The sequence below is a fragment of the Arvicola amphibius genome, chromosome 10, assembly GCF_903992535.2.
Source record: "Arvicola amphibius chromosome 10, mArvAmp1.2, whole genome shotgun sequence".
In the NCBI taxonomy this organism is placed as follows: domain Eukaryota; kingdom Metazoa; phylum Chordata; class Mammalia; order Rodentia; family Cricetidae; genus Arvicola; species Arvicola amphibius.
Genome location: NC_052056.1, coordinates 79,555,562 through 79,571,350, shown reverse-complemented (window position 1 = coordinate 79,571,350; position 15,789 = coordinate 79,555,562). Strand labels below are relative to the sequence as shown.

The 15,789-nt window shown below is 40.8% G+C and overlaps 1 protein-coding gene across 11 annotated transcripts in view; it reads right to left on the bottom strand.

Moving 5' to 3' along the window:
• The window catches only part of Tmem116 (transmembrane protein 116), a 60,652-nt gene that overhangs the window by 14,387 nt on the left and 30,476 nt on the right, over nucleotides 1-15,789 (bottom strand). For 9 of the 11 annotated variants that reach the window (XM_038346342.1, XM_038346345.1, XM_038346337.1 and 6 more), the window contains one exon: nucleotides 3,271-3,375. In XM_038346342.1, coding sequence (XP_038202270.1) covers nucleotides 3,271-3,375 — 105 coding nt within the window. Of the gene's footprint in view, nucleotides 1-3,270; nucleotides 3,376-3,665; nucleotides 3,759-5,783; nucleotides 5,846-15,789 lie in introns of those variants that run through there. The other 2 variants (XM_038346347.1, XM_038346346.1) reach the window with 2 other exon arrangements.

The following is a 15,789-nucleotide window of genomic DNA, read 5'->3' as shown; positions in this document are numbered from 1 at the left end:
ACAGGTTCCAAAGTTATACAGAGAAACCTTGTCTAAAAAAAAAAAACAAAAAAACCCCAAAAACAACAACAACAACAAGAAAAACAGACAAGTGACCCAGAACAATGCATATACATCATTTTGTGAAAACAAAATATATAGAAATTAGAAGCAACCTTCTAAAATTAATATCCACCATAAATATTGAACTCAATATTTGAATATTAGTTGATAATGAATAATGTTTGTGGGACTAGGGAGATTGCTCAGTGAATAAGAACATTGACTACTCTTCCAGAGGACCCTGGTTCAATTTCCAGCACCCACATGGCAGCTCCCAACTGTAACTCCAGTTCCAGGGGATCAACACCCTCGTACAGTTAGACATGCAGGCAAAACACCAATGTACATGAAATACAAAAAAGTAAAGAATGATGATGTTTGTTATCTGGGTCAGTTGGAGACAGTGACTTCATCCCTTGTAAAGTTCTATTTAAGATCTTATAACATTCCTACCCTGCCTCCTTAGGTGATACTTTTGTGCTATTAGATAAGAATATAGCACAGAAGACTTAGAAAGCCCTAATGGAGGGACAGACAGACACAGGGCCAGAGTTACAAGACAGCCTTAGGCAGGCACAAATTCAGACTCATACAACAGACAGGACAAAAGACACAGAAATCATGAAGTAGAGAATTCAAATCTGGACTCACTCTTGTTTTAAATGACTCTAAAGGGAAGTGCTTTTGTTTCTACCCTTAATGCAACACTGACGCATTACTGATGACTCTGAGTCACTGACACTAACACATTTAATCCACATGCTCTTTCACTTACTCAAACAACAAATAGTTACTGGGCTACTCCCTGTATTCACTGAGAAGCAATCTGCAGGTCCTAGAAAAGGGTGGAGCAGCTTTCCAGATTGTTTATCATGCTCTTAGCAGAATTTTACTTTAAAAAAACATAAAGTGATAAATATTACAGAAGTTAAGGTTAGAATATTTAGGACAATGTGTAAGATGAAAGCGGGCCTGCGCTTTGTAGTACAGTTGGTGGAATGTTTCCTAGCACTCTAGAGGGCCTGGGTCTAATCCCAGCACCACATAAACCGGGTTTAGTGGGTCCACACCTGGAATCCCAGCACTTAGGAAGTAGAAGAAAGAAGATCAGAAGTTCAAGATCATCCTCGATTATGTAATCTGAGGCAGCCTGGGCTACATGGGACCCTTTTTCAAAAGCAAACCAACAACAATAACAAAAATATTAAGTCTAATGTGGTGGTGCACGCTTTTAACCCCAGTACTCGGGAGGCAGAGGCAGGTGGATCTTTTGAGTTCAAAGCCAACCTGGTCTACAGAGTAAATTCCAGGACAGCCAGGGCTATACAGAGAAATCCTGTCTCAGAAAAAAAATAAAACAAAACAAACGAAAAATGTTTAGAAAACAAAATAAAGACTGAGAAATCACTAATATATTACCCATCAGAATCAGTGATGTTCTCAAAGCATCAGAAACATGAAACTCACTAGTCTATTGAGCACACATACATAATCTCAGCACTTGGGAGGTACAGGCACAAGGGCCAGAAGTTGAAAGCCAGCTGCAGCTGGTTCAAAGCCAGCCTAAGTGCCTAAGCTACATGGGACACAGTCTCAAAAAGAAAAAAGAACTAGAGTAAAAAAGTAAGACACTCGGAGACTGGAGAGAGGGCTCAGAGGGTAGAGCACTGGCTGCTCTTCCAGAGGTCCTGAGTTCAATTCCGAGCAACCACATGGTGGCTCACAACCATCTGTAATGAGATCTGGTGCCCTCTTCTGCCCTGCAGTGATACATGCAGACAGAACACTGTATACATAATAAACAAACAAATCTTTAAAAAAAAATAAGACACTCAATTTACTACACAATGAAGTGCTACTTATTCAGCAGTAAAAAGAATGAGTGGTTTGCACATGTGAAAACAATGACCTTTAAAAGCACTGTGCTGCTCTTTGCTTTCTTCGTCCTTTGGTCTCCTTCCCGCTCCTTGTACTCACTCTCCTATTCATGTTCAGTCTACTACTTTCCCTGCTCTGGACTCTTCCAGTTGTCTTTGGCTGTTTTCTCTCTCATATCTATAATAAAATCTTTCCCTTCAACTATAGTAAAAATCATAGCATAAAAATAAAAGCACTGTTATAAATAAAAGCAAACATATATACATGTACACACATACAGTATTACTGTTATATGAAGTATCCTGAAAAGCAGGTCTATAGAAAGGCACATACAGCCAGGCGGTGGTGGCGCACGCCTTTAATCCCAGCACTCGGGAGGCAGAAACAGGAGGATCTCTGTGAGTTTGAGGCCAGCTTGGTCTACAAAGCGAGTTCCAGGAATAAAGAAGAAAGGCACATATATTTGAATGCATAGAGCAGAGAATGTAAAGGACTTAATGGCAAATAGCACGAGAGATACCATTGGGGAAAGAAAACATCCTGAAATGGATATGCTGATTGCACAACTTGACAGATTACTAAAATGTGGATCCAAATACTCAGAACAGATGGTCTGTGTGCTGTGTGGAATACACACACACACACACACACACACACACACACACACACACACACTAAGAACCCAGAAACACCGTAGGTTTGGCATTCTCTCTTTTACTGTAATGCTGTGCAGTGAAAAGTGTTCTCTGGATGCTTCCTGGCTTCTGACTGTCACATAAGCATCCTTTTGCCCTTCTGCAAAACAATAGCTCCCACTCACACATACTGAAGCACAGCAGAGAACATTCTCCCTTGACACCTGTCACTCTAAAACTCATGTCAGCAGACACAGAACCTTCCCTAACTCTTCTTCATGACCTGTATTTTACTAACAGTGATGGGTGACACGGAGCCAAAGCTTTCCGTTTGGCTGAATCAAGCTAAGCAAGAATGGCAGTAGCATCAACAATATTCCTACATTAAAAACATCTTGTGTGACAGGGCAGTGATGACATATGCCTTTAATCGCAGCACTCAGGAGGCAGAGACAGGCAGATCTCTGTGAGTTCAAGACCAGCCTGATCTACAGAGCGAGTTCCACAACAGCCAGCGCTACACTGAGAAACCCTGAATTGAAAAACAAAATAGCAACCAACCAACCAAACCTTTTATGTGTCAAGAGAGGAGAGGAAGTGATAAAAACAGATGGAAACTATGAGAACATTATTCCCATCAGCTTCCACACACACACTTGGTCAGTGTTAAGAGCTTGCATGGCTTACTGAGAACCTCCAGGAGTTCTCTGCTTACCTGTGCACTTGTGCTCCGTCCACTCTGGCTGTCTTTCATCCTCAGCTCTGTGTACAGATACCAGATGTAACTGACGGTGCAGAAGAGTGAGGCGATGAATAGTATCTAGGTGAAAGTCAAGACAGCCCATCAAATCTGTCCCATTCCCATTTCCTTAAATTTACTCCATTATTCTCAAGATGCAATCTAGCTTACCTAAACCACCCATCTTCATTTTACCCTTTGGACTGTTCAGAACCACAGATATCCACCTCCTCTACCTAACTGATCCACTTTTCTGAATATTTTTCTATTATATTTTGAATTTATCATCATCATCATCATGGCATGTGTGTGTGTGCATCACAGCTCACATGTGGTCAGAGGACAGCTGTGGGTTAGGCTCTCTCCCTCACCTTGACTTGGGTTCTCGGGATGGAACTACTCAGGTCACCAGGTTTATGTGGAAAATGCTTTCACCTTCTGAACCATTTCATGGGCTCTGTGCTCTTTTTGAAACCAAAAAGGTAGTTAGAATTTCAACTTTCAATAATAGTTATTATTCCTTTTTTCATTACTGTAACAAAAGATTAGAGGCAGGTTACTTTTGAGAAAAAGGGTATTGGCTCAAAGTTCTGGAGGTACAGGGTTTAGGAGTCTCGTCTTGTGATGCGGTCTTGATGTTAGAATCCTGGGGTGGTGTTGATTACCTCAGCAGAAGAAGAACATGTATGCTCATCTGTACCTGTGTGTCTTTCATGATAAAGGCCCCAGGACCAGCTCATGTGCTTTAATAGTCTTACAGTTCTCACCATCACCTGAAGATCCCCTACTAAACAGAAGAGTAAGTCTCCAGCCTTTCAATGCCATACTTATGAATGTATGTATGTAACATGGAAAAGTCAGTATCTATGCGTGTGTTCACACATACATATCTGCAAGATTTGAGTAATTAAAACTCTACACAAATTTGATGTGGACAGAATGTATTCAAGACACAGAAATGGCCTATGTTATTTTAACTAAACCTTTCATTCAAAACTTGGACTATACAGACAAGATCATTTTAAAAAGAAAAAAAGGGACCTCAGGTATCCCATGTTGGACTTGAACTTGCTATGTAATTAAAAATGGACCTTTATTTGGTTTTCTTGAGGAAGGGTATCTCTATGTAGTTCTGGCTGTCCTAGAGCTCACTATATAGACCAGGTAGGCCTCTTGATTTCACACAGATCCTCCTGCCTCTGCCTCTTAAGAGCTGAGATTAAAGATGTGTGCCACCACATCTTTAATGATCTTCAAAAATAATCTTAAAACTCTTGATTCTCTTGGCTCCACCTCTCAGGTTTATAGAGTGTTGTGACTGAAGCCAGGGCGTCAGACATACAAAAGCAAGTGTTCTATCAACTGATGCATCCCCAGCACTGATGTTTAAAAGAGCTTTCAGAGAAGCAGGTGCTAGACGTGCTCAGCAGGGAAAGTATTTACTGCCAACCCTGGTACTGGAGGTGAATTTGATCTACAGGACCCATAAAGCAGAGAGAATAGATTCTTGAAATTGTTCTATGACCTCCACACACACACACACACCATGGCACATAAACCCACATAGGTAAAATAAGCAAATAAATATAATGATATTTAGGGGAAAAAAGTGCTTATGGGAACTGGAGAGATGGCTTAGTAGTTAAAAGCAGTTGCTGCTTTTGTAGAGGGCTTTGTGTTTCAGGGAGCCTCTTGTTCGTCCCGGCCACCCAGAACCAAAATAATCACACAGAAACTGTATTAATTAAATCACTGATTGGCCCATTAGCTCTAGCTTCTTATTTCCTAACTCTTACATATTAATTTCTATTAATCTGTGTATTGACACATGGCTGTGGCTTACTGGCTAAAGTTCTGACCAGCAACTGTCTCCAGTGGCTCCATGTTGTCTCTCTGACTCCACCATTCTTTCTCCCAGCATTCAGTCCAGTCCTCCCCACCTACCTAAGTTCTGCCCTATCAACAGGCCAAGGAAGTTTCTTTATTCATTAATCACAGCACACAGAAGGGACTACCACATCACTTCCCCTTTTTCTGTTTAAATAAAAAAAGGCTTTAACTTTAACATAGTAAAATTACATATATCAAAACAGTTATCAAGCAAGAATTACAGTTATAATATTTATATCTACTTTATCTGTTATCATAACTAAGGAAAACTATAACTACAAATTCTTCAACTCCATCAAAGACTCCAGAAAGATATAATATTACCTAAGTAAACCGGAAGTACATTGTAAGCAACTTCCAAACTCTAGAATTGACAGAGACATCTCGCTGCCTGGACAGTCACCCAAAGTTCTTCTGTACCATTGGGGCATCCATCTTCAGCCTACAGGCCTATAGTATCCAGCAGACTTTTTCACAAAGCAGGAAATTTCAAAGACAATTCCACCTATACTGGCAGTTTGTTTGTCACATTTTTCTGTGTCCTGCAGAATACCTAGCAGACTCTTTTATGAAACAGGAACCCCGAAGGATCATCTCACCTTTAGACAAATTTAGCAGTCATTTCTCTGTGGGTCTTGCATGTACAATTAAGCAGTCCAGGCAAGAGAAGTTTCTTGCCCAAATGGCTAAGGAGCCTCTTCAATGCCCATCTTCCTCTTGAAGTAATTGATGCTGCCAGGAGCAGATGTGTCTCATTGTCATGAAAAGTCCTAATTTATTAAAACATTTTAAATACCATATTCTGAAGGTCTCTGAATTATTTGAAGAATACCTATCTAACTGAAATGCATCTCTGTACATCTAGAAAATCTAACTAACATGAATATAAGCTTGACTATTATAGATGATTATCTATTAACTCATATTACTTAATTATACCTTACATTTGAAAATGAGCTACACAAACACAATACCTTAATCAAGAACAGAAATACATATACATATAACAAAATTGACTTTAAATTCATATTAATAAACCAAGATTCATACCAATTCACGTTACTCATATCTATATCATATCCCCCTTTAACATAAACAAACATTTATAGACAATATTTGGGAATATGGGCATAGTTTTGTCTCTCCAAACTGCTTCTTGCTGTTTTTTAGGCGAAGGAATTTTTTGAGGGCATTTTTGAGGTGTTCACGGCAACCTTTTAGGGCATCTTATTCCATCAAACCATATTAGCCTGGAATGAATCCACAGGTTCTCATCCTCTGTGGAAACAAAAGAAAAACCTCTTTTCCAAAGCACCATATCCTCAGACCCAAATTCTTAAGTCAAGGTACCTTTATAATATACATGCTGGTTTAGCTTAGCAGCCCATACAATGAAATGTCTCTCTGTACTTGGCTCCTTCACAGTCAAAACTTTCAAAGAAAACACAATAATATACATAATCCAGACTCTCTGTATGTAGTCCATCTTTACGTGGCTTATTTTTCTTTACTCCCTTTAATCTATGACTGTCTGTTCTCTGTCTCTGTCTCTCTTTCTGGTTTTTCGAGACAGGCTTTCTCTGAAGCTTTGGATCCTGTCCTGGAGCTAGCTCTTGGAGACCAGCTGGTTTCGCACCCAGAGAGATCCACCTGCCTCTGCCTCCCAAGTGCTGGGATTAAAGGTGTGCGCCACCACCACCCGGCTTGTACTTGGTCTCTTTAAAGACTTTTTTTAAGGTACCTGAAGGGACAGCTGTGGGTGCTGGGAACCAAGCTCTTATATTTTTGGTTGTGAGTCTAGCCTTTAATGGCTGAGCCATCCCTCCAAGTCTAAAAACTTTTTTTAAAAACAGTTTACTTCTTTTCCAACTCTCTAGACTCTTTTTCTTTTCTCTCCCAAACCTATGTACATTTATCTAACACAGTGACCCATTTATACATCCTTTTTATCTGGATTTGTCTTTATTGCATATCTATAATTATTTACTGTCCAGGAGTGCTTTTTAAAATGCTAAGCACTTCTTAAAGCTTAAGCTGCGCCATTATTATGATATATACGGACAGTACTTCCTGCTTGCTCAGCACAGTTGCTCAGCACAGTCAAGCATGGTGGAGCTGCTCACCACCTCTGAGAGAAATGCACAGTGCCCCATTTCTAGGCACACAGCCTGTCCATGCCATCATTAAGCAAGCTGCAGCAGTCTGCTCACAAGCCCCACTCAAATGCTCCATCTCCCGAAAGAGCCAGAAGTGGCGCTGGCAGCAAAGCCCAGAAAGCCGGCATTTTAAAATGGCTGTGGCTTTTTTCCTGCTATGGCTGAATCAGGAAAATCTCTCTTAAAGGAGCTGCAGCACACTGCCAGCAAACAGCAAGAAGCTGTGTTAAACTCTGTATTTTTGTGTCTAGAATTCCTTTTCAAACTCCCTCAGGTTTTAAGTGGATTTAGCTGGCCATGTGAGCTTTGGTTCAGTTCCCAGCACCCGCAGCAGACTACTCAAAATTGCCTGTAGCTCCAGCTCTAAGGAGATCTGATTCCTCTTCTGGATTGCATAAGCACCCTCATTCATATGTACATACACACATATACATAAATAAAATAAAATAGTTTTCCTTTAAAGGAACCAAAGAGATAACTCATACAATAAAAAAGAAACCACATAATATCATGTAAGGGATGAATTCCTATTCCTACACAGTTAAGGTAACAGGATTTACTCTTCATCCTCATGTAAGCAAAAGCTGGAGCTGGGCAGACAGCTCACTGGATGAAACACTTACCACACCAATGAGGGAAATTCAAATCCCCAGCACCCACAGATAAAAGCCAGGCATAGGCCAGCAAGATGGTTCAGCAGACAGAGGCACTGGTTGCCAAACTTGAAAATCTGAGTTCAATCCTTGAATCCTTAGGATTCTCCCTCCTTCTCTCTCTCTCTCTCTCGCTCTCTCTCTCTCTCTCTCTCTCTCATACACACACTATATATATATAATTGTGCATATATATTTATACAATATGTTCATAATTATATAAAGATATTTATAATTGTATAAATATAAGTATTTTATATGCACAGTTATATATTACATATGAATATATTGTGCATATGTTTATAATTATATATAAATTATTTTATATATATACACAAAAAAGAAGTCAGGCTCTGCTGCATGTGTTTGTGCTTCCAACACTGGAGGGCAAGGACAGGTGAATCCTAGAACCTATTGTCCAGTCTGCCTATTCAAAGTGATGAGCTTCAGAAAAAATGAGAAACCCTGTCTCATGAAATATGGCATAAAGTTATAAAGAAAGACAGCCATCATCTTCTTCTAGCCTCCACATACATGAGCATGAATGCATGCACATCCCATATGTGCATATGAACACACACACACACACGTGCGCACACAGATGTAATTAACCTAAGTGATTTTTGGGAAACAGTATTTTGTCCATATATTAAAAGGCAAAAAGGGACTGGAGAGATGGCTCAGTGGTTAAGAGCACTGACTGCTCTTCCAGAGGACCCAGGTTCAATTCCCAGCACCCAGATGGCAGCTCACATCTGTCTGTAATTCCAGTTCCAAGGAATCTGACACCTTCACACCAATACACATAAAATAAATTTCTTTTTTTAAAAAAGGCAAAAAGAACTGTAACAACACAAAAAGACAATTACTATATAGAGAGCTTAGAGAGCCAGACCCGAGTGTGGTCTAGAGGAGTGGTTGGTGGGGGCAAGGGGGAAGGGAGTATCTGTCCTCCAATTCACTTTGGAGAGTGATGGGATGGGCTGCACAGGATTTGGGTGATTGTAATGTCTAAAATTAATTGGGGGTAGTGTGTACTTGGGGTCTATCCTTATGAAAAGGTTAGTTGATGACAACCAAAAGAAGGGATGAAAATAGAGTTCTATTGCAGTAGGATGGTGCTATTTGATGAGTCAAACCCACAGAAATAAAGGTTAAAATGTATCCCCCACCACCAAAAAAAAGAGATAAACTTAATATACTATAAACATGCTGTGTCTTTCATTATTTTCTTAGTTTCTTTAAAAACACATTATAAGCCAGGTTGTGGTGGCACACACCTTTTTTCAAAAAATTTCTTTCTTTCTTTCTTTCTTTCTTTCTTTCTTTCTTTCTTTCTTTCTTTCTTTCTTTCTTCCTTCCTTCCTTTCTTTATTTATTTTGTGTACAATATTCTGTCTGTGTGTGTGCCTGCAGGCCAGAAGAGGGCACCTCATTACAGATGGTTGTGAGCCACCATGTGGTTGCTGGGAATTGAACTCAGGATCTTTGGAAGAGCAGGCAATGCTCTTAACCTCTGAGCCATCTCTCCAGCCCGTGGCACACACCTTTAATTCCAGCACTTGGGGACCAGAACTCACTCTGTAGACCAGGCTGGCTTCAAACTCACAGAGATCTACCTACCTCTGCCCAGTTACCACTTTTTAAAAAAAATGTCTGTGGTTATATTTTGTTTGTGCTATAACAAATAAAGCTTGCCTGAAGATCAAAGCGAAGAACTAAGCCATAGGGCCGGGCAGTGGTGGCACATACCTTTAATCCTAGCACTACAGAGGTTATGGCTGGGAGGAGAGGGGAGCACATACAGCATTCAGTCTGAGGATTCATGGAGACAGAATCTTGTCCACTTTGGTCTGAGGATTCGGTAGAGATAAAAGGTCTCTCCTTTACTTCTCTGATCTTTCAGCATCTATCCCAATATCTGACTCAGGGTTTTTATTATTTAGAACAATTGGAATTCATGCTACACATGTCTACAGTAAAATGTGCAATATGCTCTAGTCAACTGTTTTTCCCTTCTGCTGACCTAGAGAATGTTTTCTGTGATAAAAAAATAAATAAACAACAAAACAGACTGCCAAAGGTTACCAGGCGTCATGCCTGTTACCCCAGCACTTGGAAAGACAGGACAATCATGAGTTTAAAGTCATCCTAGGCTGTACCGTGAGGAAACACTGCACACACTTAGAGATTAACAAAGGAAACAGCCTTCACAATAGTACATAACCACTGTTCTGCTGGAACCTCCTGCTCATTCCTGCTAGATCCCTCCCTCCCTCTCTCTTTCTCTTTAAATCCCACCCTCTCAGAGAAACTGCAAGAAAGAAAAGGTGCCAAAAACACAGTTCCACATTCTTGATGGTTAGGGCAGCTCCTCCCCTAAAGTTGCCAGCAGTCCAAGTTCCCGCCCAAGCATTCCAGCTTTTGACCAGACTTGGGCACAAACCTCTCACCTACAGGCCATATAAGCTCCCTGTTTTAGTTCTGGCATGTAACTTCTGCCTTGATTTCTAGAGTTGCTTTGCTCAAATAAACCTGTTCTTTTACTTTTTCAGTTCGGCTTAATCTGGCTTACTGCGTGGATGGGGAAACCTTTATCAGGGTATGGAAAACCCATTAACTACTAGTTTTGGCTAACACACAAGGAGAAACAATCTCAGACAGAGAACTGTGCCATCCTACACAGGCCTAAGGGTTATAGCTCCACATACACCTTACCCTTAAATCTCTTACAGGTCTTGGCCTCAGATCACACTTTGAACAATTTAAACAAAGACAGTAGACTCCAAGTCAGGCCACTTAAGCAGATGTGAGACTTACACAGCAAAGATATTGTCAGGGTTACTTAAGTATACCAAGAAGTGTTGTTCTTTTCAAATAGTTATTACCCAGGGTCATCTTGCCTGCAGGAACTATGCTTCTCCTGTTAAAGACTTAATGACAATAATAACCTTGCACTGGCCCTCTGAGCTGCCTATTGGAAGCCTGTTCTTTGTTATAAAAGGGCCTAATGGGATGGCTGTAAATCAGGGCTATTTCCTTTTGTTACAGAAATGGTACCTAATCAGAGGTCAACCTTGGTAAATAAACATTAGCAGAAACTTTCTCAAGTTCAGTGAGAGAACTAGTCTCAAAAGAATGGAGTGGAGAAGACATGAAGACACTGGATGCCCCTTTCTATATATACACACTCTCCCAATAGTACACACACACACACACACACACACGCGCACACATGAGCATGCATGCACACACACCACACACACACTCACACACGCCATGATTGTGCACACATAAACTTACACTCATGCATGCACACTTATGCAAACACACACACCACACACATAGGCAAACACACATCCAAAAGTGGGAAGAGGATGAGGAGGAAAATAAACAGGATGAAGAAGAAGACAGGTAAGCCAATATGGTGGTTTATGCCTGTAATCCCAGCACTTGAGAGGTTGAGGCAGGAGGATTACTGTGAGTGCAAAAAATCACCTTCCTGGACCTGGAGGGAGTTGGGAGGACCTTGGACTCAACATAGTGTAGAGAACCCTGATGGCTCTTTGGCCTGGAGAGGGAGGGAGTGGGGGTATGGGTGGAGGGGAGGGGAGGGAAGGGGGAGGAGGAGGGGAGGAGATGGCAATTTTTAATAAAAAATAAATAAACTGGAAAAAATTACCTGGGATAAATACTGAGTTTCATTCTAACTTGTGTTAGAGTGAGAAAATATAAAGAATAGGTAATTTCACCTAAGGCCAGTAGAGGGAGCCAGGATATCATGAAACAGATTCCTGAATAGACTCAGGCACAATAAACCATTTTCTTTCATGTTCTTATAAATAAAAGGAGAGGAATCTGATCAGGCTTGGGGGGAAAATTATTGATTAATTTTAAAAAATTAAAAACTTAGCTGGGCGGCGGTGATGCACACCTTTAATCCCAGCACTTGGGAGGCAGTGGCAGGCAGATCTCTGAGTTCGAGGTCAGCCAGGAGAAACCCTATTTTGAAAAAAAAAAATAATAAAGTTAAAAACCTAAAAAAAAATCTTCTAAAAGTCTGAAAGGCAGTGTCATATTGTATACTATTAACATTATTGTAGTTAATCTTTTTCTTGTTTTGGTTGTTGCTGCTGTTTGTTTATTTGAAACAGTGTTTCTTGGACTCAAGTGAGATTCTCCTGACTTTGCCTGAGTGCTGAGATTAAAGGCATGTGACACCCCTCCCACCCCCAGCAATGTTTACATTTTCGACATCAAAGAGAAGTAATACAACTCTATTATTCTACTTTGTCTTTTCTTAAGAGACTCAGAAATCATCAAACCCATCATCTCTATTCTTCTGAATCAGGCAAGTGCCCATTTAATTACTATCACTTGGGGAAGGAAAGCAGGAGAGCCTCCTGCTCAAATCTGCATTTGGACTTTAAGTCCTTCAAGTTAAACAGAGTGTAGGCTAACATTTCTCTGGATCTTATAAGAAAAGTAAAGCTGGGCTGGAGAGATGGCTCAGAGGTTAAGAGCACTGACTGCTCTTCCCAAGGTCCTGAGTTCAATTCCCAGCAACCACATGGTGGCTCACAACCATCTGTAATGGAGTCTGGTGCCCTCTTCTGGGCTGCAGGCATACAGACAGACAGAATATTGTATTCATAATAAATAAATATTTAAAAATAAGAGTAAAGCTTTTTATTTCTTTTCATTTTATGTGCACTGGTGTTTCGCCCACACCCATGTCACTTTGAGCTGCATCCACAGACAGTTGTGAGCTGACAGTTAGGTGCCGGGAACTGAACCTGGTCCCCTGAAAGAACAGCCAGGTCCCAACCACTGAGCCATTTCTACAGTCCCAGTAAAGCTTTTTAAATGGCTCTTAAAAAGGCTCATTAAGCGGCAGATGCTACTTTCCACTTACTATTAAATAAATGAACATGTTAGACTAAGGTGATGAGGGATGAGCTATTACCCATATCTTCCTCCACAACCAATACAGTATGTCCAAACAGCAAATCCCAGAGTCTTGGTTTTCTTTATCTTTTGTTGGTTTTGTTTTTGAGGCAGGGTCTCCTGTCACTTAGGCTGGCCTTACGATCACTATATGGGTGAGCATGACCTTGAACTATTACTCCTCCTGCCTCTACCTCCACAGTGCTGGCTACATAAAGGACCCATAAAACCCAGTTCATAACCCTGATATTCAGTCAGAACTAAAAGATCTGAAATGTCATGTTGGTGGCACAGACCTGAAATCCTCGCCCCTGAAAGCTGAGACGGAGGACTGCCACACCTTTGAGGCTAGTCTGAGTCTCACAGTAAGTTCCATGTCAGCAAGGTAATGAGGTCCTGTCAAACAAATCTTGATATTCTTACTAGCTTATTTACAAGATGAATGCACCTAAAATTAATTCTTAGTAAAAATAAATAAATAAAAAGGTCAAGGTTATTATAGGGAATAGTTTCCAATTAAGAATAAATTTATTCTTAAATTTTTGTTAGTTATTTCAATAATCTGAGTATCATGTTTTCAATATTGAAAAGATTATTTGTAACCCTTGATATTTAAACAATTGGAGGATCAAACAGTCATGTTACCCAATGATCATGTTACCTAACCCCTCACAGGTAGAGGGCATAAGGTCCTTATATTCACAATCACTGGAGAAATTAGGAATGTTAAACACACAGGGTTATCTTCTCAATAGAGGCAATGGATACCTGATTTCCACCCAGAAGGCTGGATCTGGATGTAGTTCATAGTTTGGTGACCCCTGCTGATTGTAGGGCCAGGTCACATCTGAATCCCCCCCAGACTATTATGTTTATCCCAGACTCTTCTTAGACCTTTCTTTATCTTGAGCATTGTTTCAAGTCAATAAAAACCAATCTATATGGGAGATGTCACTTATACTTTATAACAACTTAGGTAACATCTATGTTTTCTGTAGGACCAGGCCCCTCCCAACTCCCAGTCTTTCTCCTAGACCCTTATCTTGAGCATTGCTGTGGTGATTTGAACATAACTGGCCTCCATAATCTCATAAGGAATGGCACTCAGGAGGTGTGGATTTGTTGGAATGGGTATGCCCTTGTTAGAGGAAGTGTGTCATTGTGAGGGTGGGCTTTGGGTTTCCTATGCTCAGGATACTGCCCAGTGTCTCCGTTGACTTCCTGTTGCCCACAAGATGTAGGGCTCTCAGCTACTAGCACCATGTCTGCCTGCAGGCTGTCACATCTCACCATGGTGATAACGGACTGAACCTCTGAAACTGTGAGCAAATCACCCAAATTAAATGAATTCCTTTATAAAAATTGCCATGGTTAAAAGGAGAGATGGCTCAGCAGTTGAAAGCATTGGCTGCTCTTCAAGAGAACTGAGGTTCAATTCCCAGTACACACATGGCAGCTCAGAAGTATCTCTAAAACCAGTATCCAACACCCTCACATAGAAATACACGCAGGCAAAACGTTAACAAAATAAAATAAAAACAGATAAATAAAAAAAAAGAGTTGCCATGGCCACGGTGTTTCTTCACAACAATAAAAACCCTAAGTTTCTGAGTCAGAGAACCTGTCTTTTAAGAGGTCATATGGACTCTGTAAAAGAATTTCAGTGTAAATATGTCTTAAGCTTAGTTGAACACATAGGATTGAGTTAATTATCATTAGAAAACTTTTTTTCAAGATGGTGCCATGCTTAAACATGGCTGAAATAAACTGCCCGGGATGAGGCTGCAGACGTTTGAAGCAGCACTGTTACTGGGGCATGCTGAAGAGGATTACCTTCTTGCCTGTCAGGGAGCAGCACTCTGCTGGCCCTGCTATTTGCAGAGACCTGCACACAAACTATTCTAAATTATAGGGCTTAGAGTTAGGAGAGGTAAGCCCAAGGGGTCAGACAGGCGCTAGAACAAGCAAAGATCATTAACTCTTCAGCTTTTGTCTAACGTCACTGCTACCCTAAAAATCTATCATTTCTCCTCTTGTAAGTAAGAAAACTATGACTCAGAGATTTTAGGATGACTATAAAGTGCATGGCTACTTGTCATCATGAAGTTTTTTTTTTTCCTTTTTTGGTTTTTTGAGACAGGGTTTCCCTGTAGTTTCTAGAGCCTGTCCTGGAACTAGCTCTTATAGACCACACTGGCCTCGAACTCACAGAGATCCGCCTGCCTCTGCCTCCCGAGTGCTGGGATTAAAGGCGTGTGCCACTACCGCCCGGCATGAAGATTTAAAAAAAAAAACAAAAACTTAATTTCTGCTGTTTTGAGATGGGGCTTCTCCATGTAGCTATAGCTGTCCTGGACCTCACTCTGTAGACCAGGGTGGCCTCAACCTCAGAGGCTGCCTGCATCTGCCTCTCCAGGCTATGTAGCTGAAGACTCTAAACCTTAACTGTAACCAACAAAGATTATGTCATCTGCAACCCAAACTGACATCATCTCTACAGTATGTGACAGGCATGCTCTTTCAGGAAACAGAAACTGGACATTTCAGTCCAGTATACCCAAGAATAAAGGCACGCTGGAAGGCATTTCTAATGTTCCCTGCTCTTGTTTCTAACGGCAGCTGTTTCTGCTAAACAGAAATCTGAGCAGAGCAGCACTCTGAGGCCCTTTGGGAAAAGGCACAGAATTTGTTCCTGACTCCAGCTTGAACAAGCAGGCAGCTATCTAGTGAGAACCCTTCAGTATTACAGACCATAAAACAGAGGAGACGCTGCAGGTAAGGACAAGGACTCACGCATATGTGACTTTGGCACGATAAAACCTGTTTACTGATTGGCTAGGCTGACAAAA